This window comes from Lagenorhynchus albirostris, chromosome 14 (assembly GCF_949774975.1).
Source record: "Lagenorhynchus albirostris chromosome 14, mLagAlb1.1, whole genome shotgun sequence".
Classification (NCBI taxonomy): domain Eukaryota; kingdom Metazoa; phylum Chordata; class Mammalia; order Artiodactyla; family Delphinidae; genus Lagenorhynchus; species Lagenorhynchus albirostris.
This window is the reverse complement of record NC_083108.1, coordinates 31,569,688-31,597,480: the sequence shown is the minus strand read 5'-3', so window position 1 is coordinate 31,597,480 and position 27,793 is coordinate 31,569,688. Positions and strand designations below refer to the sequence as shown.

At 36.1% G+C, this 27,793-nt stretch overlaps 1 protein-coding gene across 4 annotated transcripts in view; it reads left to right on the top strand.

Moving 5' to 3' along the window:
* The window catches only part of PIK3C3 (phosphatidylinositol 3-kinase catalytic subunit type 3), a 152,237-nt gene extending 125,574 nt beyond the window's left edge, over window positions 1–26,663 (top strand). For all 4 annotated transcript variants that reach the window (XM_060170439.1, XM_060170440.1, XM_060170442.1 and 1 more), the window contains 4 exons: window positions 8,605–8,773; window positions 14,905–14,995; window positions 19,349–19,474; window positions 26,300–26,663. In XM_060170439.1, coding sequence (XP_060026422.1) covers window positions 8,605–8,773; window positions 14,905–14,995; window positions 19,349–19,474; window positions 26,300–26,314 — 401 coding nt within the window. In that variant the 3' untranslated portion in view covers window positions 26,315–26,663. The remainder of the gene's footprint in view (window positions 1–8,604; window positions 8,774–14,904; window positions 14,996–19,348; window positions 19,475–26,299) is intronic.
* Window positions 26,664–27,793: the final 1,130 nt, after the last annotated feature.

The window sequence follows — 27,793 nt, the reverse complement described above, 5'->3', positions numbered from 1 at the left end:
ATTTTCAGAGTTTTATAACATTTCCAGTTTAATGTATTATTTAGTTTTTCTTTGTTAAGAAAGATGCCTGAAGAAGTTGCAGAAAATAAGATTGCTTATCTCTTTAATATTTAATTTTACTAATTTCTGGCCGTTGTGATCTCAGGTATCAGGGACATTTTAAGCATGTTTAAAATGTATTTTTTTTTTTTTTCTCGGTACACGGGCCTCTCACTGTTGTGGCCTCTCCCGTTGTGGAGCACAGGCTCCGGACGCGCCGGCTCAGCGGCCATAGCTCATGGGCCCGGCCGCTCTGCGGTGTGTGGGATCTTCCCGGACCGGGGCACGAACCCGTGTCCCCTGCATCAGCAGGCGGACTCTCAACCACTGCGCCACCAGGGAAGCCCAATATTTATTTTTGAACAAAGTTCAGTATTTAAAATTTAGAGTGATTACTGTCTATCAAGTACTGTGTTAAGTATTAGCTATATTATCTCTTTTAATTCTTCCATAGAAGGTAATTATCAGTATTAACTTGTTTTGTAGTTTAGAAAGTGAACCTTAGAAAGGTTAAGCAACTTTATAAGGATCACGTACCTGATCAAGTGAGATGTGAAAGTGTTTTAATAAAGGGCCATTATGCTCCTGACTCAGAGTGCCTGCCAGGGCATCACTGTTACCTGGGACTTTGTTACCACAACTAGAGTCAGTTCCATGCCCATTGTTGTTTATGTTTCCAACAGTGACCTAATGATGGTGTATAAAGTTCACAGATAACAGTGTTAATGCTCAGAGGAAGGCATAGACAGAAGGGTATAGCTTAACATTTTAACTGGATAGAGTCACTATCAAAAAATATTTTGCAAGATGGCAAAAGTGTGTAAAAACTCAATATATGTGCCTCAAGAACAATGGCTTGTGCCATTGAAGGAAAGAAATCGAAGCTTCCCCAAAAATGATGGAGGATAGGTTTCCACATAAAACAGGTCAGAATGCATTACAAGATAAATGAGAGTGGGCAGGTTGCATTAGGGAAATTTTGAGTTGGCTTTTTAAATGAATTCATTTCTTTTTTTCTTTTTTTTTATTGGTTCACATGGCTTTATTGGATGAAAATAAGTAAAATGAGCAAAAATAAGAGAGTTGTTAACAAGAATTTTTGCAAAATATTTCAAGCACATAGCTACTACGTCAGTAAAAGTACTGAACAATTCATTTGGATAATGTCGCAATCATGCTCCTATAGTTATAATAAGAAAATAAATTCTGAACATTAAGAAAATAAATCTCATTTCATATTTCTCTCAAGTTCTAATAAGGTAATGGCTATTTTAATTCATATGTATAGATGCAAATGCATTACACAGAAAAAATATATTTGTTGTAACTTATCAGCCTATCTTGATCTCATTTATAACTGCATACTTGATTTTATTATTAAGATTTTTAAAAATAAATTCCCTCACTAAAATATGTGAAAGAATTATGATAAGCCACTTTAGGAAGGCTTTTAACTATTTGGGGTTGTTATATAATAATCATCACCATAATGTTTTAGAGATTCAAATTCTAAGGAAAAAAATAACTTGTGTATATAAGCAAAAGCTTTTTTTAATTTTTAAATTTTATTTTATTTATTTTTTTATACAGCAGGTCCTTATTAGTCATCAATTTTATACATATCAGTGTCTACATGTCAATCCCAATGGCCCAATTCATCACACCCCCACCCCCACCCCCCGCCGCTTTCCCCCCTTGGTGTCCATACGTTTGTTCTCTACATCTGTGTCTCAATTTCTGCCCTGCAAACCGGTTCATCGGTACCATTTTTCTAGGTTCCACATATATGCATTAAAATACGATATTTGTTTTTCTCTTTCTGACTTACTTCACTCTGTATGACACTCTCTATATACATCCACGTCTCAACAAATGACCCAATTTTGTTCCTTTTTATGGCTGAGTAATATTCCATTGTATATATGTACCACAGCTTTTTTATCCATTTCTCTGTCGATGGTCATTTAGGTTGCTTCCATGACCTGGCTATTGTAAATAGTGCTGCAGTGAACATTGGGTGCATGTGTCTTTTTGAATTATGGTTTTCTCTGGGTATATGCCCAGTAGTGGGATTGCTGGATCATATGGTAATTCTATTTTTAGTTGTTTTAAGGAACCTCCATACTGTTCTCCATAATGGCTGTATCAATTTACATTCCCACCAACAGTGCAAGAGGGTTCCCTTTTCTCCACACCCTCTCCAGCATTTGCTGTTTGTAGATTTTCTGATGATGCCCATTCTAACTGGTGTGAGGTGATACCTCATTGCAGTTTTGATTAGCATTTCTCTAATTATTAGTGATGTTGAACAGCTTTTCATGTGCTTATTGGCCATCTGTATGTCTTCTTTGGAGAAAGGTCTATTTAGGTCTTCTGCCCATTTTTAGATTGGGTTGTTTGTTTTTCTAATATTGAGCTGCATGAGCTGTTTATATATTTTGGAGATTAATCCTTTGTCCATTGATTAGTGTGCAAATGTTTTCTCCCATTCTGAGGGATGTCTTTTAGTCTTATTTATGCTTTCCTTTGCTGTGCAAAAGCTTTTAAGCTTCATTAGGTCCCATTTGTTTATTTTTATTTCCATCACTATAGGAGGCGGATCAAAAAAGATCTTGCTGTGATTTATGTCAAAGAATGTTCTTCCTGTGTTTTCCTCTAAGAGTTTTATAGTGTCTGGCCTTACATTTAGGTCTCTAATCCATTTTGAGTTTAGTTTTGTGTATGGTGTTAGGGAGTGTTCTAATTTCATTCTTTTTTTTTTAAATTTATTTATTTAATTTATTTATTTTTGGCTGTGTTGGGTCTTCGTTGCTGCGAGCAGGCTTTCTCTAGTTGCAGTGAGCAGGGGCTACTCTACGTTGCAGTGTGTGGGCTTCTCATTGCAGTAGCTTCTTGTTGCAGAGCATGGGCTCTATGCACGTGGGCTTCAGTAGTTGTGGCTCACAGGCTCTAGAGCACAGGCTCAGTAGTTGTAGCACACTGGCTTAGTACTCCGCGGCATGTGTCATCTTCCTGGACCAGGGCTCAAACCCGTGTCCCCTGCGTTGGTAGGAGGATTCTCAACCACTGTGCCACCAGGGAAGCCCCTCTAATTTCATTCTTTTACATGTAGATGTCCAGTTTTCCCAGCACCACTTATTGAAGAGACTGTCTTTTCTCCATTGTATATCCTTGCCTCCTTTGTCATAGATTAGTTGACCATAGGTGTGTGGGTTTATCTCTGGGCTTTCTATCTTGTTGCATTGATCTGTGTTTCTGTTTTTGCACCACTACCATATTGTCTTGATTACTGTGGTTTTGTACTATTGTCTGAAGTCAGGGAGTCTGATTCCGCCAGCTCCGTTTTTTTCCCTCAAGACTGCTTTGGCTATTCGGGGGCTTTTGTGTCTCCATACAAATTTTAAGATTTTTTGTTCTAGTTCTGTAAAAACTGCCATCGGGAGTTTGATAGGGATTGCACTGGATCTGTAGATTGCTTTGGGTTGTATAGTCATTTTCACAATATTGATTCTTCCAATCCAAGAATGTGGTATATCTCTCCATCTGTTTGTATCATCTTTAATTTCTTTCATCAGTGTCTTACAGTTTCCTGCATACAGGTCTTCTGTCTCCCTAGGTAGGTTTATCCCTAGGTATTTTGTTCTCTTTGTTGCAGTGATAAATGGGAGTGTTTCCATAATTTCTCTTCCAGATTTTTCATCATTAGTGTATAGGAATGCAAGAGATTTCTGTGCATTAATCTTGTATACTGCAACTTTACCAAATTCATTGATTAGCTGTAGTAGTTTTCTTGTGGCATCTTTAGGATTCTCTATGTATAGTATCATGTCATCTGCAAAAGTGACAGTTTTACTTCTTCTTTTCCAATTTGTATTTCTTTTTCTTTTCTGATTGTCGTGGCTAGTACTTCCAAAGCTATGATGAATAATAGTGGTGAGAATGGACATCCTTGTCTTCTTCCTGATCTTAGAGTAAATGGTTTCACTTTTTCACCATTGAGAATGATGTTTGCTGTGGGTTTGTCATATATGGCCTTTAGTATGTTGAGGTAGGTTCCCTCTAGGCCCACTTTCTGGAGAGTTTTTATCATAAATGGATGTTGAATTTTGTCAAAAGCTTTTTCTGCATCTATTGAGATGATCATATGGTTTTTATTCTTCAATTTGTTAATATGGTGTATCACGTTAATTGATTTGCGTATATTGAAGAATCCTTGCCTCCCTGGGATAAATCCCTCTTGATCATGGTGTATGATCCTTTTAATGTGTTGTTGGATTTTGTTTGCTAGTGTTTTGTTGAGGATTTTTGCATCTATATTCATCAGTGATATTGGCCTGTAATTTTCTTTTGTTGTAGTATCTTTATCTGGTTTTGGTATCACGGTGATGGTGCTCTCATAGAATGAGTTTGGGAGTGTTCCTTCCTCTGCAATTTTTTGGAAGAGTTTGAGAAGGATGGGTGTTAGCTCTTCTCTAAATGTTTGATAGAATTCACCTGTGAAGCCATCTGGTCCTGGGCGTTTGTTTGTTGGAAGATTTTGTATCACAGTTTCAATTTCATTACTTGTGATTGGTCTGTTCATATTTTCTGTTTCTTCCTGGTTCAGTCTTGAAAGGTTATACCTTTCTAAGAATTTGTCCATTTCTTCCAGGTTGTCCATTTTATTGGCATACAGTTGCTTGTAGTAGTCTGTTAGGATGCTTTTATTTCTGCAGTGTCTGTTGTAACTTCGCCTTTTTCGTTTCTAATTTTATTAATTTGAGTCCTCTCCCTCTTTTTCTTGATGAGTCTGGCTAATGGTTTATCAATTTTGTTTACCTCCTCAAAGAACCAGCTTTTAGTTTTATTGATCTTTGCTGTTGTTTTTTTTTTTGTTTCTAATTCATTTATTTCTGCTCTGATCTTTATGATTTCTTTCCTTCTACTAACTTTGGGTTTTGTTTGTTCTTCTTCCTCCGGTTCCTTTAGGTGTAAGGTTAGATTGTTTATTTGAGATTTTTCTTGTTTCTTGAGGTAGGATTGTATAGCTATAAACTTCCCTCTTAGAACTGCTTTTGCTGCATCCCATAGGTTTTGGATCATTGTGTTTTCATTGTCGTGTGTCTCCAGGTATTTTTTGATTCTTTGATTTCTTCAATGATCTCTTGGTAATTTAGTAATGTACTGTTTAGCCTCCATGTGTTTGGGTTTTTTTTACGTTTTTTCCCTGTAATTCATTTCTAATCTCATAGTGTTGTGGTCAGAAAAGATGCTTGATATAATTTCAATTTCTTACATTTCCAAGGCTTGATTTGTGACCCAAGATGTGATCTATCCTGGAGAATGTTCTGTGTGCACTTGAGAAGAAAGTGTAATGTGCTGTTTTTGGATGGAATGTCCTATAAATGTCAATTAAATCGATCTGGTATACTGTGTCATTTAAAGCTTCTCTTTCCTTATTTATTTTCGTTTTGGATGATCTGTCCATTGGTGTAAGTGAGGTGTTAAATTCCCCTACTATTATTGTGCTACTGTCAATTTCCTCTTTTATAGCTGTTAGCAGTTGCCTTATGTATGAGGTGCTCCTATGTTGGGTGCATATATATTTGTAATTGTTATATCTTCTTCTTGGATTGATCCCTTGATCATTATGTAGTGTCCTTCCTTGTCTCTTGTAACATTCTTTATTTTAAAGTCTATTTTATCTGATATGAGTATTGCTATCCAGCTTTCTTTTGATTTCCATTTGCATGGAATATCTTTTTCCATCCCCTCACTTTCAGTCTGTATGTGTCCCTAGATCTGAAGTGGCTCTCTTGTAGACAGCATATAGATGGGTCTTGTTTTGTATCCATTCAGCAAGCCTGTGTCTTTTGGTGGGAGCATTTAATCCTTTCACATTTAACGTAATTATCGATATGTATGTTCCTATTACCATTTTCTTAATTGTTTTGTAGGTCCTTTTCTTCTCTTGTGTTTCCCACTTAGAGAAGTTCCGTTAGCATTTGTTATAGAGCTGGTTTGGTGGTGCTGAATTCTCTTAGCTTTTGCTTGTCTGTAAAGCTTTTGATTTCTCCATCGAATCTGAATGAGATCCTTGCTGGTAGAGTAATCTTGGTTGTAGATTCTTCCCTTTCATTAACGTATACCATGCCACTCCCTTCTGGCTTGTAGAGTTTCTGCTGATAAATCAGCTGTTAACCTTATGGGAGTTCCCTTGTATGTTATTTGTCGTTTTTCCCTTGCTGCTTTCAATAATTTTCCTTTGTCTTTAATTTTTGCCAATGTGATTACTATGTGTCTCAGTGTGTTCCTCCTTGGGGTTATCCTGTATGGGACTCTCTGCACTTCCTGAACTTGGGTGGCCATTTCCTTTCCCATGTTAGGGAAGCTTTTGACTATAATCTCTATAAATATTTTTTCTGGTCCTTTCTCTCTCTCTTCTCCTTCTGGGACCCTTATAATGTGAATATTGTTGTGTTTAATGTTGTCCCAGAGGTCTCTTAGGCTGTTTTCATTTCTTTTCATTCTTTTTCTTTATTCTGTTCCACAACAGTGAATTCTCCCGTTCTGTCTTCCAAGTCACTTATCTGTTCTTCTGCCTCAGTTATTCTATTGATTCCTTCTAGTGTAGTTTTCATTTTAGTTATTGTGTTGTTCATCTCTGTTTGTTCCTTAGTTCTTCTAGGTTTTTGTTAAACATTTCTTGCATCTTCTCGATCTTTGCCTCCATCCTTTTTCCAAGGTCCTGGATCATCTTCACTGTCATTATTCTGAATTCTTTTTCTGGTAGGTTACCTATCTCCATTTCATTTAGTTGTTTTTCTGGGGTTTTATCTTGTTCCTTCATCTGGTACATAGCCCTCTGCCTTTTCATCTTGTTTGTCTTACTGTGAATGTGGTTTTTGTTCCACCAGCTGCAAGATTGTAGTTCTTGTTGCTTCAGCTGTCTGCCCTCTGGTGGATGAGGCTATCTAGGATGCTTGATGGGAGGAACTGGTGGTGGGTAGAGCTGACTGTTGTTCTGGTGGGCAGAGCTCAGTAAAACTTTAATCTACTTTTCTGCTGATGGGTGGGCCTGGGTTCCCTCCCTGTTGGTTGTTTGGTCTGAGGCGACCCAACACTGGAGCCTACCTGGGTTCTTTTGTGGTGCTAATGGCGGACTCTGGGAGGGCTCATGCCAAGGAGTACTTCCAAAAACTTCTGCTGCCAGTGTCCTTGTCCCCATGGTGAGCCACAGCCACCCCCGCCTCTGCAGGAGACCCTCCAACACTAGCAGGTAGGTCTGGTTCAGTCTCCCCAGGGTCACTGCTCCTTCCCCTGGGCCCTGATGCACACACTACTTTGTGTGTGCCCTCCAAGAGTGCAGTCTCTGTTTCCCCCAGTCCTGTCGAAGTCCTGCAATCAAATCCCACTAGACTTCAAAGTCTGATTCTCTAAGAATTCCTCCTCCCATTGCCGGACCCCCAGGTTGGGAAGCCTGATGTGGGGCTCCGAACCTTCACTCCAGTGGGTGGACTTATGTGGTATAAGTGTTCTCCAGTCTGTGAGTCACCCACCCACCAGTTATGGGATTTGATTTTACTGTGATTACACCCCTCCTACCGTCTCACTGTGGCTTCTCCTTTGTCTTTGGATATGGGGTATCTTTTTTGGTTTGTTCCAGTGTCTTCCTGCTTATGATTGTCCAGTAGCTAGTTGTGATTCTGGTGTTCTTGCAAGAGGGAGTCCATTTCTTCATTCAACAATGATTGCTTAGTATGTGCTAGAAACTATTCTGAGGCTGGGGAAACAGCAATATACAAAATGCATAAGTCCTTGCCTTGGTGGTACTTAGATTGTAGAATCCAGGGTGTTACTTTTAGTGTTATAATGTATGCCTACTTTATACCTACTTGTAAATCAAAAGATGCTTTATGATTTCAGTGGTGAATCATTCTCTAAAGTGATTGATCAGTCACATTCTTACATATGTGACCTACGAGTTTAGATGACTGCTCAAGGGTTTGTCTTCTTGGGCACTATAGCTGTATTCAGCCCTTGACAGAGGTGAATACTGTGCTTGGTTTCCTAGTCTGCAGCTAATGAGTAACACAGATTAGTTGGAAATGATTCAAATGAAGCTAACAATATAATTTGAAATTTGGGGGGATGTTTTTGAAGGTGGGGAGAATAGTGATAAGTTAAAGGAAGGATTCATCTCAGGAATACTTAAAGAAGTGATCTTCCTTTAGCATAAGAAATTTGCTACAAGATACTAATTTCTACTAATACCTTTAAAAGTTGTCCAGCCTTTAGCTATCTTTGGTTCTGGAGATCTAAAAGTAGGATTTAAATTTTAAAATATTACTGTGGGATGATTTTAAGTATAGTTTCATCAGAATGAATGTGAGCTGAAGGGAAATAAAATATGCTCTGAAGGCCACTCCCTAGCCTGTGGATACAGGATCAGACAATTTAATAGACTTCATCATGAACTAATATTCTTTATGAAGAGACACTGCTTTACCAATTATATGACATATCTATTTCCCAGTTCCTTAATATAAAATTCTGGAAACAAATGAGTTTTTTATCAACATCCAGGCAAACTCTTCCACATAGACTTTGGATATATTTTGGGTCGGGATCCAAAGCCTCTTCCTCCTCCTATGAAGCTGAATAAAGAAATGGTGGAAGGAATGGGGGGCACACAGAGCGAACAGTACCAAGAGTTCCGAAAACAGTGTTACACAGCTTTTCTCCACCTTCGAAGGTAAGTTGATTTGCTTGACATAGAGAATTTTGGTAAATTGATTTCACAGAGCAAGAAAAATATTTGTTCAAATGTATACATTCTTTAGCATCACTCTTTTTAAAATGACACAGGCAGCAGTATTTTTAATGTACATTTGATAACTATTTTGATAAACAGTCTGATATCAAAGGAAAAAGACAGTTTCTTGCTTTCTCACTAATTATTTGACTGCTAAATCCCACCAAGTGGGAAGCTAGCATTACACAAGAATGAAGCATTTAGCTCACTTGGAGTGATTAGTCAAGTAATTTTTATTTTTTAGCACCTTTATCAACCTTAGTTTGGAGCATTCCGAAACAGTTGAAGAATAAACGTTACATATGATTTTGTCTCTCTTCACCACCTCATCAGTCATTCTGCTTCAAAAAAATGTTGATTTTTTTCTCTATCCCTTTTTCTCTAAGGCCACTGTATCTCTGCTTCCTTCATCCAAATTTACTTAGGACTGGACATCATATATCATCAGGAAAAAGATAAATTAAAAGTCATGTTTGTTAAATTCAGGACAAGGCTCTGATGGTTAGTCAAAAATAATGGATCATTTTATTCTAACTCCATTTTCAACTTAACTATGCAAAATGAATATTCTTAGTCCACCAGAAAAATCCCAGCTCAGGAGACACCTGTATGCTCTTCCAGGTGAATATGTAACCAGTAGAAGTGAGTTGCCTATGCATGTGGGCCCTGTCTTTTCTGTCTTTGTAACCTCAGCTTATAGACAGTATATGTATGTTGAATAAGAACCTTCAGTATTTGTACGAACAGTTCTGCATCACATCTGGAGTGAGGCCATGTTCCCTAGTGATATTGATACTACTGGTCCCAGGTGAATGGCTGTCTTATATTAATAAGGTTTCATCTTTGCAGTGGCTCAATAGGCCTTCACTGTTAACTCAGTCTCGACCGCAGGTCACAAACTTTAACGTACATTTTACAAACAGCTGCATTATTATCCTATGAGTGGTAGAGTGGCTCAGTTTTACTCTCCAGAAATGCTAAAGGAATAATGAGAAGATGGGTGTCTGGATGCAGAAGCACTTTCAGAGATGAAAATTCCACTTTAATACCTAGGATTTTTAATTTAAAATAGAGCCTACAGAAAGCTAGATGAAACTATGGTGATCTCAATGAGGAGGCAGACAAGATGATATGCAATGATAACTAGAGAAATGTCAAAGGTGCTCTATCTTATTGAAAGCAGAAAGAAAACAATGTGTCTTATAAACTGTCATAGATAATGGATTAGTAGCAATTCAGCAAAATGAGAAAATAGGCAGATTATTAGTACAGAGCCAAAAGTTAACTTTCCTCACTACTAAGAAAATTCATAAAGAGATTAATCTACCTCACTTTATGTTAAGTCTTCATGAAAATTGTTTTACTTTTTTATTTTCAAAAATTTCACTGTTAAGATTAGCTAGACCCTAATATTTTGATAAACATTTATTTTTTAATGTTGTATTTTAGAATATGGTTCAGTTAGTAAAAATTTCTCTTAGGACATAAGAATTAACCAGATAGCCAAAAATTTGTTTGGAGGTAAGGATATTTGACACACTTATTATTCGAGTTTTTAGGTGTGACCAACTGCGTTCTTTTCATGGTTTTTGTTGATTGCTGATCAACAAGAAATCATTGAATAAACTGTGGACCACAAACAGAGCAGTCCCTTTTGAATTAAGTTATGAATGTTACTTGTACAGGTGCCAGAACACACTTTATGGTGTGATTTTCATATAACAAAATACACTATTATACCAATAATAAATTAGAAAATTTATTTTTTGAATACTCTTATGGCAACTCTTTAGTAATGCTAAAACATTTTAAATATTAAGTGTTCAAGGAAAACATAACTTCTCTTAATCCATGTTTATGCCAAACACCATGCTAGACACTGATGATACAAAGAGGGCCTAAACTTTTCAGTAAAAATATTGAAATTTGGAATGCATTTTGCTGTATCAAGCAAAGTTCTTAGATTGTCTTAGAGGATGTTTGCCTAGTCACCAAACAGCAGTGAATCTATTGATCACACTACTTTTCATCATTAATCTCATTGTTTTCCCTTCTAGAAGTAGTACACTTGTTAAATAAATATTTTTATAGGATTCTACTCTGATATTTGTTGCATGCAAAATGGATAGATTGTAGGGGAAACAAGATGTCTGAAATGCTGTTAAGAACATCACTTGTTGTAGTTAATGCTTTTTATGCTTAGTATTGAAGGTTTTTACTGAAAAATTTAGACCATCTTTGTATACCCAGTGAGTAGCATGGTGGTTGGCATAAACATGGGTATGAGAAAGAGTTCATTTTCCTTGAACTCTGTACTTAACCTACTCCTTTTTAAAAATCTAATTTATATCACATCCATCCTTACATCTTTGTTTAGACTTGGTTTTGCCCACTTTGCCCACTCTATCATTTTTTTAAACTTAACCTTATATTTTCTTTTGATAATGGCTTTAAAGATTTCTGGTAACCTTTCTGTTTTTCTGGATAGCATTTGAATGACTAATATATAATTTCTGTTTTGTGTAACTGGTTCTGTCTTAAATGGAAAATGCAGGTTAATGGCAACAGATGTAAAAAATTAATACAGTTAAGGTAGTGACAGGTTATCCACAAAGTAATTGGATGTTTAAGCTTCTTATAGAATATTCCATTTTATATTTATTTACATTGTTTCCCTTTGCCATAATAATAGAAGCATGGGTGGTTATATGTATACCAGCAGATAATGGAGAAAACATTAATATTTGCCTTTTACAGAAGGAACACACATGCTTCCATAAAGGCAGACATTTTAACATAGATCCTGGCTGACCGTTAAAATCACCTGGGGTTCTTTGTGGGCTAAGGGGGGACCAAAACAGTTCTGAGCCCCATCAGATTTAATTGGTCTGGGATTTGGCCCAGTCATTGGTATTTTCAAAGAAGCTTCCCAAATGAATTTAATGGGCAGCCAGGTATGGGATATACTTTGAAATATCCCTTTCAAAACTGAACCTTGTATTCCTCTCCCTGTGTTACCTTGTGGTAGATTCCTGAGATCCCCCTATGGCAAGGTTGGGACAAACCCTATATAGTCAACAAAACAGAGTATGAATAATTAAGGGTTCATTGAAAGAATATTTTTTCGTAACATAATATGTAGCAGTTGGTTGTATCCTACTGACACCAGTCCTTACAAGCCTTCTCAGTGGACCCTTTTCTCTATTTCCATTTCCTACATACCACAGAGCTTAGAGAACGGCCTGGTGCCCTTTTTGCTCCCTAATGCCACTTCCGAACCATTTCTTCCCATTGCCTTCTTAAAGAAGGAAAGCCTAGACACACACCGTGAAATCAGATGAATTACCTACTGCTGACCATCAACTGCCTATTTCCCTGTCATTTTCATTCATTGAAAATTTTGTCTTCTTCTTCAGGCCTGCTTCTGTGACTTCAACATCTGCATAAATGGTCCAGCCATGACCGGACCCCTCTCGGGGCTGTGTCCTCCTCATGTAAAGCCAACCTTGGCCACTCCCTCTCATCAGTAGTAAATTTACCTCTCCAAAATCTTGATCCCCCACTTTTCACTTACTAGCCTCCTTTCTTCCTTCAGGTTTCTCCAGTAAGTCTTCCAGTCCTACTCTGCTATTGAAACTAATTTTATCAAAATAAACAATTACCTATACCAAATCCAGTGGCCACTTTTGCTTCCTAGAAGCTTTGACACAGTTGACCATGTCTTTGTTCCTAAAAACATTTCTTTTATTTGGTGTAACCTACTCCTCTATTTTCTTTTTGCCTTACTGGTCACTCCTGCTTCTTTGCTGGTACCTTCCCTCTTCTTCCTGACCTCTATATATTAAACTATCTACAAGTTCCATATCAGTATAAAGAGTTCTGGATCTTTTTCCCCTAAACTCTCTCTTAAGCATTTACATCTAGACTTGTGACTTTAAATAGGATCCAAATGCTGATGATTCCAAACTATTACCACCAGCCCTATTATCTCCTCTGAAATATGTCTAACTGCCTATTTGACATCTCTACTAAGAATGTAGTAGGGATCTCAAACTCAATATGTGTCTAAAATGGAACTCTTGATTCCCTGCCCCAAATCCTGTTCTTCTTTCATTCATTTTTTTTTTTTAATTTTGATAAATAACCATAGTTCCCCATGTAGGCTAAATCCTTGGTGACATTCAGGTTCTCTGTTCTCCCCTTTATTGAAGGCATCTTGAAGCAAGTGATATCCAGTCCATCTCCAAAATATAGCCTGATAATGTCCATATTATTTATTTTCCACCTGGACATCTGTAAAATAGTTTCCCTTCCTCCATTCTTATTCCCCACAAGATAGCCAGTGTGGGCTTTTACAAAATGCATATCTGAGTATGTCACTCTACTCTTTAAACTCATTTATTTCAGTACAGTTAGAATAACATCATACCTCCCTAAGATGACTTTCCTCCCCACCCCATCAGTCTTTGACTGTTTTTTGACTTTGACTTTGACTTTGACTTTTGCTGTTTTTTCTTTATTTTTAAAAATCTTTTGTCAGTCAAGTACTCATGAAATTATCTTCTTTGTCAGTTTATTGTGTGAGTCCCCACCCTCCTCCAGAATGTAAGCTTCATGAGTATGTAGAAACCTTGTTTGTTCAGTTCACCACTATACCCATAGTGCCTAGAACAGTGTTTAGAGTGAGTACTCAATAAATATGTGTTGGTTGAATGAATAAAATTATTATGTGGGTAGAAATGGAATAAGCTGTGACATGGTTTTTATCAGTTCCCACAAGGAAATCAGTAACTTTTAAAACTATAAGTTCAAGCTGTTTAGCTATTATCATACTTTTTTTAAAAGAGTATAATTGAGTTAGGGCCTAATTTGATTAGAAGATTATATCAAGGTAGAATTTTTTCATTATAGTGCCTGATTTTCATGGGTAATATAAAATTCAAAAATGATGAAATAGGTAATTTGAGGTTCATATGGATAGTCATTTTTGTCTACAAGTTCTATTTTCATTACAGTTCAAGTATTAGTTTTTATGTACTTTTTTATATTATGGATAAGTAGATGGCTGGAATAAAGGTTCTGCATAACCTAAAGTCCTGACTTCCATCCACTCGAGAAGACAATGCAAGGCACTTGTGTTGACACTTCTACCAAGACCAGCTAGAAACCTTCATTGCCTAAAACCAAAGCTTTCTTCACTTACATCCATCCCCAAAGTCAAACCTGGACCTCCTTTTATCACTACAGTGCTGCAGGGCCGCTCAGGGCATAACTGTCCAAGGGGAGAGTGTTCTGGAGCAGGAGGTGGATTGCACCCAGTGTACACTTAATGATACCTTTCCCCACATGGCTGCACTCCTGGAAATGAGATTTGGAATAGTAACATTCTTTATTCTTGTTTGGAGGAGGATGAAAAGTTTGATGATTGATGAGGATAAACCTTTAGTTCCTACAGGGGCCAGCATACTCCAAAGGTGAAGTTATTTAGATATCTTGCACATATTTAGTGTAGAAGAGTACAAGCTATTTTCTCCTCTGTTTAGGGTTGCTTATATCCAGGCCAGTCATTATATTTTCGAAGATGGTGGGATTAGTGTCCCTAGAGGATATTTATGAATGATTAGTGAACTCACACTATTTCCCTTTGACTCATTTACCCATGACATACTGAGGTAGTCTTAAGGTAGCAGATTCTTGTCAGCATTGCGCAAAGACAGATCTTCATTGCTTAGTAATGCTAATTAATGGTATAAAGCAGATTCCCCTTAGATCCCTTCTAAAAAGAATATACTTACTAAAGAATGAAAAACTGTCATTATTAGATGGTTACTCCAAAAGTGTGTTCCCTAGTGGGGGACCTAGAAATGGCATTATATCAAGACCTTAGAATAAGATATGTTTTCAAGGCTTGCTTTTCATTGAGACAGCTGGTGAATAAGCTCACATTCTATTTTCCATAGGAGTAATAGTAATCATTATAAAGCACTACTTCTAGGAGTGCTCTTAATATGAGAAAGAATGGCAAAATTCTAACACATTGCTATTTATTTTTCTTTCCCACTCTCCTTTAGGTATTCTAATCTTATTTTGAACTTGTTTTCCTTGATGGTGGATGCAAACATTCCAGATATTGCTCTTGAACCAGATAAGACTGTGAAAAAGGTAATTTTTATACATCCTCAGATATCATAGTCTACTTTTCATATGTAAAAAATAACAGGGTTTTAACAACCCATTTCCCCTTGTCCTGACCCCTAGACTCTTAAGTAACATGAATTAAGAAAGAGACCTTGTGTATATTTTTGTTTCACATTCCAGAATATGACAGCCTCTCAAGTCCTCTGCAACAAGTTTTATCCCCTTGCCTGTTTGTACCCACAGTCACATGAATAGGTCACTACACCAGGAGAGGGAGCTTACTATCACAGCCCTTGCTCTTTGTCCTGAAAGTTTAACTTCTCTTTAATATTCCTGCTGGGATACCTGATTCCTGGTACTCCCAGACTAAGCCTGCTAAGGATCAGAAACAAAATATTGTAATAGTATGGAGAAGCAGAAGCAAACAGCCATTCTTTATCCTTCCCATTCATACCCTTGCTTACAGGGGTTTCTTACTGTGTCAGGAGAATAGAGACCTGCCTTAACTTAACCTGCAAAGAGAAGAATGAAGGAAAGCCATCACGTAGATGAGCAGTTATTCAGAACAATCGTACCCTGAGTTGCAGCAGGAGATGGGAGGAAGGGTAACAGATTTGAAGATTTTTATTCAAATTAATTTCTTACTCTCTGATTCATTGAGAGGGATGTATGTAGTGTACTTTATTTATCCAAAGGTAACATAAAATGATCTTAAATATCAGTGTGGTTATTAATACTGAACTTCAAAGTTAGTGTAGTTTTTTAACTTACAGAGGTATAAAATTACTAAAATTAAAACAGTCTCATAGATGGAATTGCCCTGGTGGTTAAATTAATAATTGGCACCAAAATCCCTAAGTTCTGATGTAATTGACTCTGAGCATTATTAGAAAGGTACCTCTGTGGTTTAAACATTGTCTTGGTCCATTTGGGCTGCTATATATAACAAAATACAAGAGACTGCATGGCTTGTAAACAACAGAAATTTATTTCTCATGCTTCTGGAGGCTAGAAGTTCTAGATCAGGGTGCCAGAATGGTCAAGTTAAGGCCCTTTTTGGGTCGAAAACTTGTTGTATCTTCATAGAGTGGAAGGCACTAGGAAGCTCTGTGGGATCTCTTTTATAAGAGCACTAATCCCATTCATGAGGGTTCCACCCTCATGACCTAAACACCTCCCAAAGGGTCCACCTCCTAATACTATCACATTGGGCATTAGTGTTTCAACATGGATTTGGGGGATACAAAAATATTTACATCATTGCAAACATGAATGAAGCTAATCTCTTTTACCTAATTTTATGAGTCATTGGCAAGCAATGAGAGGGATTTTAATGTAAATATTTTATTGCTTAACGATTTAAGGAAATTATGTTCTTATTAAGATTTCATTTATTATTATCCAGGAACCACTGTTTCAGCACCCCCCACCCCCAAACTAGGCAATGGACTATTTATCACACTAGGTTTTGGCCTGGGTTATTTTTTGTCAATTTAAGCTCATCCATCAAGAAACATGGTTGATGAACGTTTTCTTAGCTAAAGTTGATGACTGCACCAGATTTCAAATGTTGTTGCCTTTTTTTTTTGCTTTGCTGTTTTCAGGATCTGTTTTTGCTGTTTATTTTAAACCCATCTATCTCTGTCATATGTTCACTGTTGCCTGACTTCACTTGTGTTCAGAAGTCATTTATGAAAGTTCTAACAGTATTTGTCAAACGGAGTCTTCCAGTTTCTTCTGCCAGTTGTTATATAGTTACTGTTCTTTTGTTTCAACTTTTGCTTCTCTTTTAGAGAATCATGATTTTATTGTTTAATTTGTTACCAGCTCTCTTTATGGCATCATCCTTTAACACATGAAGCAATTAATTTATGGGGAAGAAAAGCATGTACCTTAGTCATTTTTCTTTATACTGTTTACTCCCTAGCTGTTTATTCTAGTTTCAATTAAGTGAACCTTGAACAAAAAGTATTTTACCATATTTTTACCCAAAAAGGTATTCCATAAAGATTTATTTGCTTGCTACTGTTTTATCAAGAATGTGAAGTAACCAATTGCAACATAAACTTGACTTTAAAGTAATAATAATATTGGAAAGTGATGCTGCAATAGACTAAAATTTATGTTTCATATTGTTTGGCTTTTTTAAGAAGTAGAAATAGGTTTTAATACTTTGTGAAATAATACTTGCTGGCATTACTTTGAAGTCTTACTACCTAGAAAATTTTTGCATTGATCTCATGAATGAAAAAGCCAGCTAAAGAAACAGAGTAGCACATTTGAGGCTGAAGTCTTCAGAGAAGTACATATTATTCAAATTATTTAATCATAACAAAGTTCAACAATATTTTCCTTTTTTCTAACATATTTTAGTACATATATATCAATTTCTTTTTACTTCTTTTTAAACTGTCTACTCATTTTATGGTGCTTCATAGATAATTGCGTTTCTTACAGATTTTGAAGGTTGTAGCAACTCTGTGTTGAGCAAGTCTGTTGGTGCCATTTTTCCAACAACATTTGCTCACTTTGTGTCTCTGCATCACATTTTGGAAATTCTCACGATATTTTAAACAAAGGGTATCTTATCTACCTTTGAAAGACAGTGCAGAGGCTGAGATTTACAAGTGTGTATCCTTTTGCTTAAAGGCACTCTCCAGATTGTTTTGAGTGCAGCCTTACTAATGAGGTATGAAAGGAGAGGGTTTGGAGCTGGTAGGGATAGCCAAGAAGTCAGGGGAGAAATTCTGGAAAGGTGAAAGTCACAGAGGTGACTTAGGGGACAATAACAAGTAGCCTAACATAAGTCAGTATATACGAAAACAGATCAACCATTTATATGTTGTTAACCTTCTTTGTTATAAAAGAGAATATCTTCATATTTGGCAAATAACATTTTCTTTATATGCTAAATACATATCTTCTGTTTGTAATTTAAGTACTTATGTAAGTATGCAAGTTTTGATAAATTGGGTTAAAGTTTTATTTTGATTCTCCTGCCCTACAGTTTTTTGACGTTCTTAAAAAATAGTTCCAAAATTGTCAGACGTGACCTCTCTAAGTAGAAATCAAGGAATATAATGGATTAAACTCTTTAACTGGGACCCAGAAATGGGAGAGAGAGTTGATTGAAAGTATACTTTTAGGTCTCCCTCCACCAAATTGTCCTTCACTTATTATATTAACCTCTCTTTTACCTCCTCTATCCTGAGGCTGAGGGCTGTCGGATCAGCTGGTATACTTCCAGTGCAGTGAAGAGAAAAGAGCACTGAGCAGGGCCATGGGTTGTCATACTGTCTGCCCTTTCTTCTTCCTGGTTTTATAGTAGTTAAACTCTATACTTAAAAGGAAATACTAAATGTGGACCACTTTTTATCCACTTGGAAATCCCATTTTCTCCTAGCCTGCCTTTTCAGAAATATATATGGGTTATTTATAAGAGGAGAAAGGAGTTAGTACAATGGTTAGTGCAGTAGGATGCAATTGTCTGGAAGTGCAAGCCACTTATCATCAGTTAAAGGTCCCTGGATTGGCTGCATAAATTCTGTGTCTCAGTTTCTGCATCTTATAGATGGAGATACTATCTACCTCAGAGCCATCTGAGAGTTGAGTGAAATACTGCATGTAAAGTACTTTGCACAGTGTTTAGCACAAAGTAGTCATTCAGTAACATTGGCTTTTGTGTTTTAGGGAACTATTCTGATATATATCTCTACTAAGTTTTCTAGTACTTATTGCTATTGAGAATCAACTGTATGTTTTAATATGAAATAATGAAAAAGTCCTCTGTCTTTGGAAATTATAGGCCAGTTGAAGTAGTTCTTTGCAGAAGTACAGGGAACTCCTATAGGAAAGGGGACATTTTAGAAGATCTAGTTTAGTTCATTTTGCCAGCAATTGACATAGTTCCTGTTCTTGTGTAGGCAGAGAAGGTGAGGGAGAATAGTAATATAAGCTTACCTTGCTATATCCATTTCATAAAGTGAAGGAGATTGTTAATAATTATTATGTCACAATTTAAATCTTATAATTCTAGCTTTGAAATGCAAATACTAAAGCACACCTTTGAGTTAAAAGAACAATTTTTGTCTCTTTTTAAATTTGCAGGGTCTAACAGAATTATATTTTCTATTCACTTTGTTAATTTTTTTCTGCAGAAATATTTACAACCAACAAAGATAGGGTAATATAAAGAGCATATAGCAAAAAGTAAAGTTCCACATTCAAGAGAATAGTATTCAGAACTCCTTACAGGTTATGAATCATTTCTTTGGCATAGAATAGTTCATTGTAATAATATCTATATCTGTTTGTTCTTGTCTTTTCGAAATGTGTGTTTTTCTTTATTCAAAAGCTAATAAGACTGTGACCTTGTAGGTTCAGGATAAATTTCGTCTAGACCTGTCTGATGAAGAGGCAGTGCACTACATGCAGAGTCTGATTGATGAAAGTGTCCATGCTCTGTTTGCCGCGGTGGTAGAGCAGATTCACAAGTTCGCCCAGGTAGGTTCTCTGAGGGCAGTGTGTTCATCTCAGCTTCTCCGTGTACTACCCTAGAATCCTCACAGAACCATACCTTTCCCTGCCAATGACATCTTTTCTGTTTTTTTTTGTCAAGCCTTCTTGACATCTCACCAACCTTCCAATGTGAAAGTGTTCGATGCACTAGTAACATGCACTAAAACATCCCACTGAAATGTTCTTAGTAACTAAATTGTGGAGTGTCAGCATAGGTGTATCTGTCCTTTTTAGTCAGTGGTGACTATAAACCCTTCTTGAGAATAATCTTGGGTCTAGCAGAGGCCTTGACAAGTGAGACTTGGACACTCGTTGGATTTTGGTAAACTGTGAAGTGCTAGGAAAGGAGTTTAGAAGCTGAGAAAAGCGATGTGTAGCACATACAGATCTATTTGTAGACTTTTGGTTAGCAGACTCTTTCCTATAAATGTTTGAGGGAAGACTTTTTGATGATAAACCTCAGATTTGAAAACTGTTTTAGTTTTAAACTTCATAATGAGGTTGATGCTGGAAGTGATCAGCAAACAGAAAAATTAGGCCACTTTCCTCTCCCACATCCTCTCACTCCTCTCCTTGTAAACTCCTTCCTGACTTTACACATTCAGTTAATAATAATTTTACAAATAACCCAAGCTCAAAGCTTGTCTGTTTTAACTTCTCCCTCACTCAGTATACAGAATGTTACCAAGTCTTGCGAGTTTCTTTAAGCATTTTTTAAATCATCGTTTTCTGTCATTTTTCCATTATAGACATTTTAACCCAGTTGTTTTTCACTTTATGATACCTTGGGTAACTAAAATCCTTCATAACTGTTCTCTCTGTTTTAGTATTTTTTTTTCTTGCAGCATTCTTATCTTTATTATGCTAAATATTTCAGTTAGATATATCTTCACAAAATACTGTTTTACACTGGGTTTTGTTCTGTTTTGTTTTAAATTTAAATGTGAAAAGTGTTTCCCTAGTGCCTAAAAGTGACATCCAATCTCTAGGAACTCAAGGCCTTCCAGACTGCTGTGTTCTAAACTTCTTTCTAAGCTATTTTCCTAATACTCTCTTTCTCTCAATATTTTTATCCTCTTCCATTTCTCTGGCTACTTTGCTGTTCTATTTCTTCAGCCCAGAATATCCATCTTCTTAATAATGAATCATCTGTAAACTCCTGCTTGCTAAAATCCAGTCTGTCCTTCCAAGATCTATTCTTAATGCCACTCTGATTCATCTTCCTCTGAATATTAATAGTACTTTGTACTTTTATTATAAGTTGAACTTATATTTTGTTTTCTATTACAGATATTTGGATACTTACCTATAACTCCTAAAATGCAAACTTCTTAAAGGATGGGATGTATATCAGTGACCCAGAAACACAGTGCCTTTAAACACTTAAGAAATATCTAATGAGCATAAGGGAATTTTTTTCCTGTAAATGTTAGCTGATACTCTTTCTCTCTCTGAACAAAACATGTTTCTTCTCTCTGAACACCAGTCTGAGTCATATTTTATTATAAGTGCCAACTCAAGGTTTGATTCACATGTCATTAATCATAGTCACTTCTCAAGAGAGTAAACTGTGACTCAGATAGTAAGTAAGTGACTTGTCAGAGCCACCAAGCTAGCTAATGGCAGATCTGGATCAGCATATAGCACAGCAGAATATTTTAGAGCTGTAAGGGAAAAAGGCCCAGAGATGTATAATGACTTAGCCAACTTCATGTGTCTAACAAGGCACAGAATCAAGGCTTGAACCCAGATCTTTTGACCCCCCATATCCAACCAATGATAATCTAGATTACTTTGTAGTTTGCCGAACTCGAGTCTTCTTTATCAGAATCCCATATTCTTTTTTATTTTCTACTGAGGTATAGTTGATTTACAATGTTATATAAGTTTCATGTGTACAACATAGTGATTAACAAGACTCCTATATTGTTTATCCCAAGAAGTTAACCTGAAAATATCCATGCTCTTAGGTTTCTTTAAATATGTCATCTCTGCTCATACTTTTGTACAACTAAAACAATATCAACATAAGAGTAACATAAGAGGGCTTCCCTGGTGGCGCAGTGGTTGAGAGTCCGCCTGCCGATGCAGGGGACACGGGTTCGTGCCCTGGTCTGGGAAGATCCCACATGCCGCAGAGCAGCTGGGCCCGTGAGCCATGGCCGCTGAGCCTGCGCGTCTGCAACGGGAGAGGCCACAACAGTGAGGGGCCCGCGTACTGCAAAAAAAAAAAAAAAAAAAAAGAGTAACATAAGAATATTAAATTTAATTGGAACTTGCTTAGGCATTGAAGGGTACCAGAGATACTAAATGAGGTCTTAATTTCACATAAGTCTTTTCAAATTATAAAATTATAGATGCATACTTGTTTCTTAACTAATCTCTGAGGAAGTTTATTTTCCCTTTGAAATTCACATTCCTAAATATACATTTTCTAAATATTGATACTAATAAATCACATGCACACTCAAATTTTGATGATCAACATCTGTTTTTTGTCACTCATAGCATTTATTATAAGGATGCATTTTGCTAATTGAGTTACACTAATTTTAGTGTATTCCTGTTAATCATTATGGATTATAGAACCCAGTTTTTAGAAAATGGAGGTAGACAGATACATGCTAACAAAAGTTCTTTCTACATAAAAGAAGTATTCTTTAAAATGACTAAAAAATTGCCAGATACAACTATTATGTTGAAATGCTGAAAAGGCTTATTTTATTCCATCACGCCAATTGCTAGTAAGGGTAGAGATTAAACATTGCAATATTTGTTGCCTAGCAACACCCACCTATTAGTAGTAGAAATTTTCCACTGAAAAACACTTTTATTTGGGTCATTGTCTTTGAAATTGCATCATCAGAACTCTTCTTCCCAGCAGAAAGGTGGAGGTCACTTAGTTTGGATCACTTCCTGCTCTAAAACTATGCCTTTCAATGGAAATCTCTCACATTGCAGCCCATTCCTTTCCAGTTTCTGCTTTTTCCTGTCTCTCTTCACTGATTGATGGTAGAAGTTTGGAGAAAGGGGATGTGATTTTCATTAATCTTAATACATATTAATCTAATTAAATGAATCTTTATAGATTAGGGTTAGAAATGTATATTTTTTTGCACACTAAATGTTAAAAAGTAAGAACAGATTGCATTCAGAAATTTTACCTAAGTCCCAGCTCAGGATACTAAGAACAAAGATCACTGTCATCCATCTGGCAAGGACCCTTCCTTAACCCCTGGATGTTCAAGGAGGAGGACCACAGGTCCGAGTGGAGGGTCACATGAATGTGCAGTCCCATCTGTGCACCTTTAACTTAAGAGAAGCCAGCTATACACACACACTCTTACACTTGAGGGGGTTAAAAAAAACAACAGTGAAAGGAGGAAAACAGTGTGTTCCTTATGCCTGATATTTCCCATGTGTCTAGTAAATGTGTCAGGGACTCCCTCCGAAGTGTTTCAGATCCGACGTTCCTGCCATAACGTAACTTCTTACAATGCTGAATGTCATTCCAATATTGAGGGTTCTCATTTTTTTTTGTACAACATGGCCTCAGTACAAGCCATCTGCCCCATCTGCTGTTCAAACAAAGAAATAGGTTTTTTGCATCAGTGCTGAGGGGAAAGCTTCCTATTTTGGACTCTTTGAGAAATGACTCCAGTATGTTGCCTTCTGAAGGGCTTTTCTTGAGTAATTTTGTTTATTTATATTCTGTTTTACCTTTAGGTACTGATCTTAGTTCTTAAACCCAGTGTAGGATGTTTCCACTGTAACTGTTCTACTCTCATCTACTTTAAGAAGGCATGGATGCAAAAGATGCCCTAAGGAGAAGAGAGACTAGAGCATCATTTCTGATTTTACATTATGTGGACCTTATTTTACCTTTAGGAATAAAGAAGAGCAATGTAAAATATTTCATTGATCAAAACATAAAGTATTGAATTCTGTGACCAATTAGAAATTCTTCAGTTCTAAAACAAAGTGATTTTTAATTTAGTAAATATTTTTCTAAAGAGTCAGATGATTCCCAGATACGTGGCTTAAATAAATAACACCAGTATATCATACAAAACTATTTTTTATCATTTTGTGTCCCAGATCTAGCCCTAATATATTTGAGTTATCCTGTAAGGAATAATAAGAAGAACAACAAAAAAAACACAATAGTAGCAATAATAGCAGCCTATTGAACACTTAAATGTGCCAGAAATTATGTAAACTTTTTTCTCTTCAGTACCTCCTTTAATCCTCATACCTGTAGAGTAAATGTATCACGAGGCTTGTTTACAGATGAGAAAGCTGAGGCTTAGATAGGTTAAATAACTTGCCCAAGGTCTTAAGGTGAACAGGTGAAAAAGTCCAGATTCAAACTCAAACCCTGGATTGTAGAAATAGACAGTAGTTTCTAAATAATGTTTCTCTCAATTTACATCTATGTCTTAATTTATTAGGTATGAATAGATTATGTGGTGAGTGGTGAGTTTTAAAAATAACTTGTAAATTTTAAAAATGATCTTTTAATTTTCTCTCTTTAATCTTTCATCTGAGCATCAAAAGAAAAAAAATCCATGCAGACAGCCAATAGTGTATGACATAAAAAGGAGTTATTGGGAACAGTTAATCCCTGATAAATATGATAAATATGGGATATCACTTATCTTGTACATTGGCCAAAACCCAGTCTTGAATTTTATCGACTCACATGTTCTCTCTTGTTGCACTGCAGTCAGTACTGCTGCATAACTATGTTAAAACCTATGATGTTATAAACTATAATATAGGCACTTGGTACATTACAAATGTTTTAAGGTTTTAAGATTAGTTATCGTAATAGCAGCACTCAGCAGAATGCTCCATAACTTTCAGCTAAAATTCCCTACGGTTTATTTTTCATCAGTACAAATTTAATTTCCTTATCTTTTCTAAGGAAAGTTTTCAGACACTTGAATGCACTCCATGGTAAGATTTGCCTGTTTGGTTCATTATTGGCTTTAGTAAGTTTATTTGTAATACTAACTATTGTTTTCCCTCCCCTCTGTTATATCGAACTTTTATGTAAGTTCTTCAAATGTGAAGGGAGTGGAATATTTTGGGCTGGCTCTACTACATAGTGTTACTAATTTTTTCCCCCATAGGTACAGACACTTTGAAATATTTATGAAATCTGTTAGAGACCATCTGTTTAGTAGCAGCATTTTTCTCGCATACAAACATACGTATACACAGGTGTGGATACATAGGTGTGGTTTTTCTTTGTTTCCAGGGTATTTAGACTTCCTAGCATGTCAGTGAGGAACTTTCGCAGTTTGCCTTTAATCTGCATTTTCAACTTTCATCATCTTCTACCAGCCTTCTAAAAGAACCTTCTTTGTAACCCTGATGAGCTACCCCATGACACTTCCTATACCCAATATCCCTACTTCCCCAAGTAGTACACCTTTTTCTTTGCCTAGAATGAGTCCCCACCCATTTGTCTAACTTTCAGGTGTGTGCAGGGGAGGGGTTGCGGGTAGGGGTAAATAACTGTTTCTTTATATAAGCATTTTGTCTTAAAGTAACTTGGGGTCTCCCACAGAAGCTGAACTGTTCCTGGTACATAGTACCAAATAAATGTATGTGATTTTATGTAAGTGCCAAGGACCATTTGGGAAGTTTATTTTCTCTGATACTACCTTTAAGAAAATACTTAAATAGCTTCTTAAATTATAAATTACATTCCTTTTATTAGCATTAAAAATAAATCTTACCATATTCTTTCTAGAATTGCCACTTTAAATTATATAGATTAAAATCAGCCAGCATCTTTCACATTTATACGCATATACACGCATGTGCACATACATACACAAACCCACTTGTCAGCACGGTTCTTTTTCCTTCCCGTTTTCTTTCAGAGTAATAATGAGGTGAAGTTCATAGAAACAAAGTTTTGTGACCCATAAAAAGCATTCTTAATTCCTCCAAGATAAGCCAGCATATATTTGACTGAATCAGAGGGCACATGAGGTGTGGATGACTCACCCCAAAAAAGTGCCCAGAGTTGTTCTTACTGAGAGAGTGGGTGATTGTACATGTTAAAGACGACAACCTTTAACTGTTGTACATTACTTTGAGATAATTGTGAGGGTGCCTAGCACAAAATAGGTGCTAAAAATGTTGATATCTTTTATTTTAACTTGATATTTTAATATTGAACACTATTAATGTATTGGCCCCAAAACAACTCTTGACTGGGCCTTTCTTATTCTTTCAGGACTGCTTCCTTTGATTTTTTTTTTTTTCCAGACCATTTCTGTACTCTGTATTGTGCATTGGCTGCACTCTGGAATAAATTATACATTTTCACAGTCTCTAAAAATGTCATACCAAGAACTAAGCTCACTACTCAAAATATTAATCATCTGTCACTGCAGAATTCAGTGGAATTTTTGCCTTCCTAGTGCTAGATTTGTCTGCTGTGTAATAATGAGATCATCTTGAGCTTACAGTTAGCAAACATTCCCTCTCCCAAATATTTGCTCATATAAACTGATTTTTAAGCCAAGTCTTAGGAATCCTGTACATTGTAGTTAATTTAAATCCTCTACATGGCATGTAGTAAAGTAATAATTTCACCTTTTTTTTTTAATAGAAGACTTTTTTTAAAAAAAATTAAGGACTGGAATTACCTGAGGGTGTTTTGGGTTTTTTTTTCTATTAAAGAATTATATGTCTCTTTGTAAGCAGTTTTTAGAACTATAAACTTGTTTCTCTTTCTTTGTGAACAGTGAAGCTAATTATTTTCTGTTTCTTTGTTTTTAATTTTTGTAGTACTGGCGAAAATGAAATTGGTTTGGCCCATCAAGATGCTTGTCTCTGTAAGGAAACTACTTTAGAAACAACATGTTTATAACGAAGACTTCAGGCTAACGAGCAAGGAAGAGAATATTAGTCTTCAAAATACCATATATCCTAAATGTTACAGGCATCCTAAATGCCTGAATTCTGTTTCCTTGGTTGTCCTTGCTTAAATATGGTCCCGAAGGGTTTGTTCTGATATATTGTATATATTTATTTTCAAATGTACACATTGTTAATAAGCTAAGAAGTAAGAATTTTGTTCCAGAACCACGTACATATTATGAGAGCTCTGAAGGAATTTCATGTTGACATAGTAAAACATTTTAGTCTTCAAGTTTGAAAGTCCATTTTTTTCTTCATCTCTTCACATCAGATGAGCAGTTATATGAATCTGGACTGTCTTAGTTTTGGTTGGTTGTTTGTCTCTCCCTCCCTTGTTCCCTTTCTCTCTTCTTCCTTCTCCTCTCCCCCTACATTTTTTTATTTTTTAATTTTTTGTCCTATAACACTCAAAGTTTTACACGTTATGGCCTATTCATTTATACGTTGAGAATTGTATATATTTCAAATAAGATAGTCATTTTTTTTTACAAATACTGTATTTTGTTTCTTATTTTTTTTGTGGTTCACATTTCTCTTAGGTTTTAAGTACATAAAGCAGGTTATAAAAATGTAGCTATCTGAATAATTGGCCAAAAGGTAATATGGCAGCAGCTTTTCATATTGAGCCTAAAATATTTTTACATGTAAGCATAAATTGTCTTTCTGCAATAATTTTTTTTTTGTAATGAAAACTTAGTTTTCAAGAGCTTTTAAAAATAGCTCCCCTAGACCTGTTAATGTAATATATCCTTTCTGATTAAAGCAAAATAATTTTTGGTCTTTTAAGACTAGAAGTCCTACTAATCCATCTGGCTTTTTTGCCTCATGGAACAAACAAACATGAAAAGGAACAAACACAAACGAAAAGAGCAGCACAGTAATAATCTTTGCAAATTAATGCGTTGCAAGGGGAAAAGGAACAAACACAAACGAAAAGAGCAGCACAGTAATAATCTTTGCAAATTAATGTGTTGCAAGGTCATGTGATTTTGTTTTGGAAGATAATATCTCATTCTTTTGGTGCTGAATAAATATTTAATATCAAATGACAGAAAAGATTAAGAAGGTTAAATTTAGGCAGAGTTTCAGAGAATGTCATTAATTATAATGTTTGTCACCAAATTCATATCTGTGAGTCTGCCTTGTTGGGGTGGGGTTCCCAGCTGGAAAGCAAGCATATAATTAAGAGATATCTTAGAAGCATATGGAATGTGACTTGTATAAAACATACATCAGATTAGAAAAATGGTAAAGATGAAAAGGCCTTTGCAAATTATCGTAAGAGAATAATGACTAACCTAATTGGCAAGCTTCATCCTCTCTCTTGCTTTTTCTTTGCTTCACATATTTCCATCATTTTTT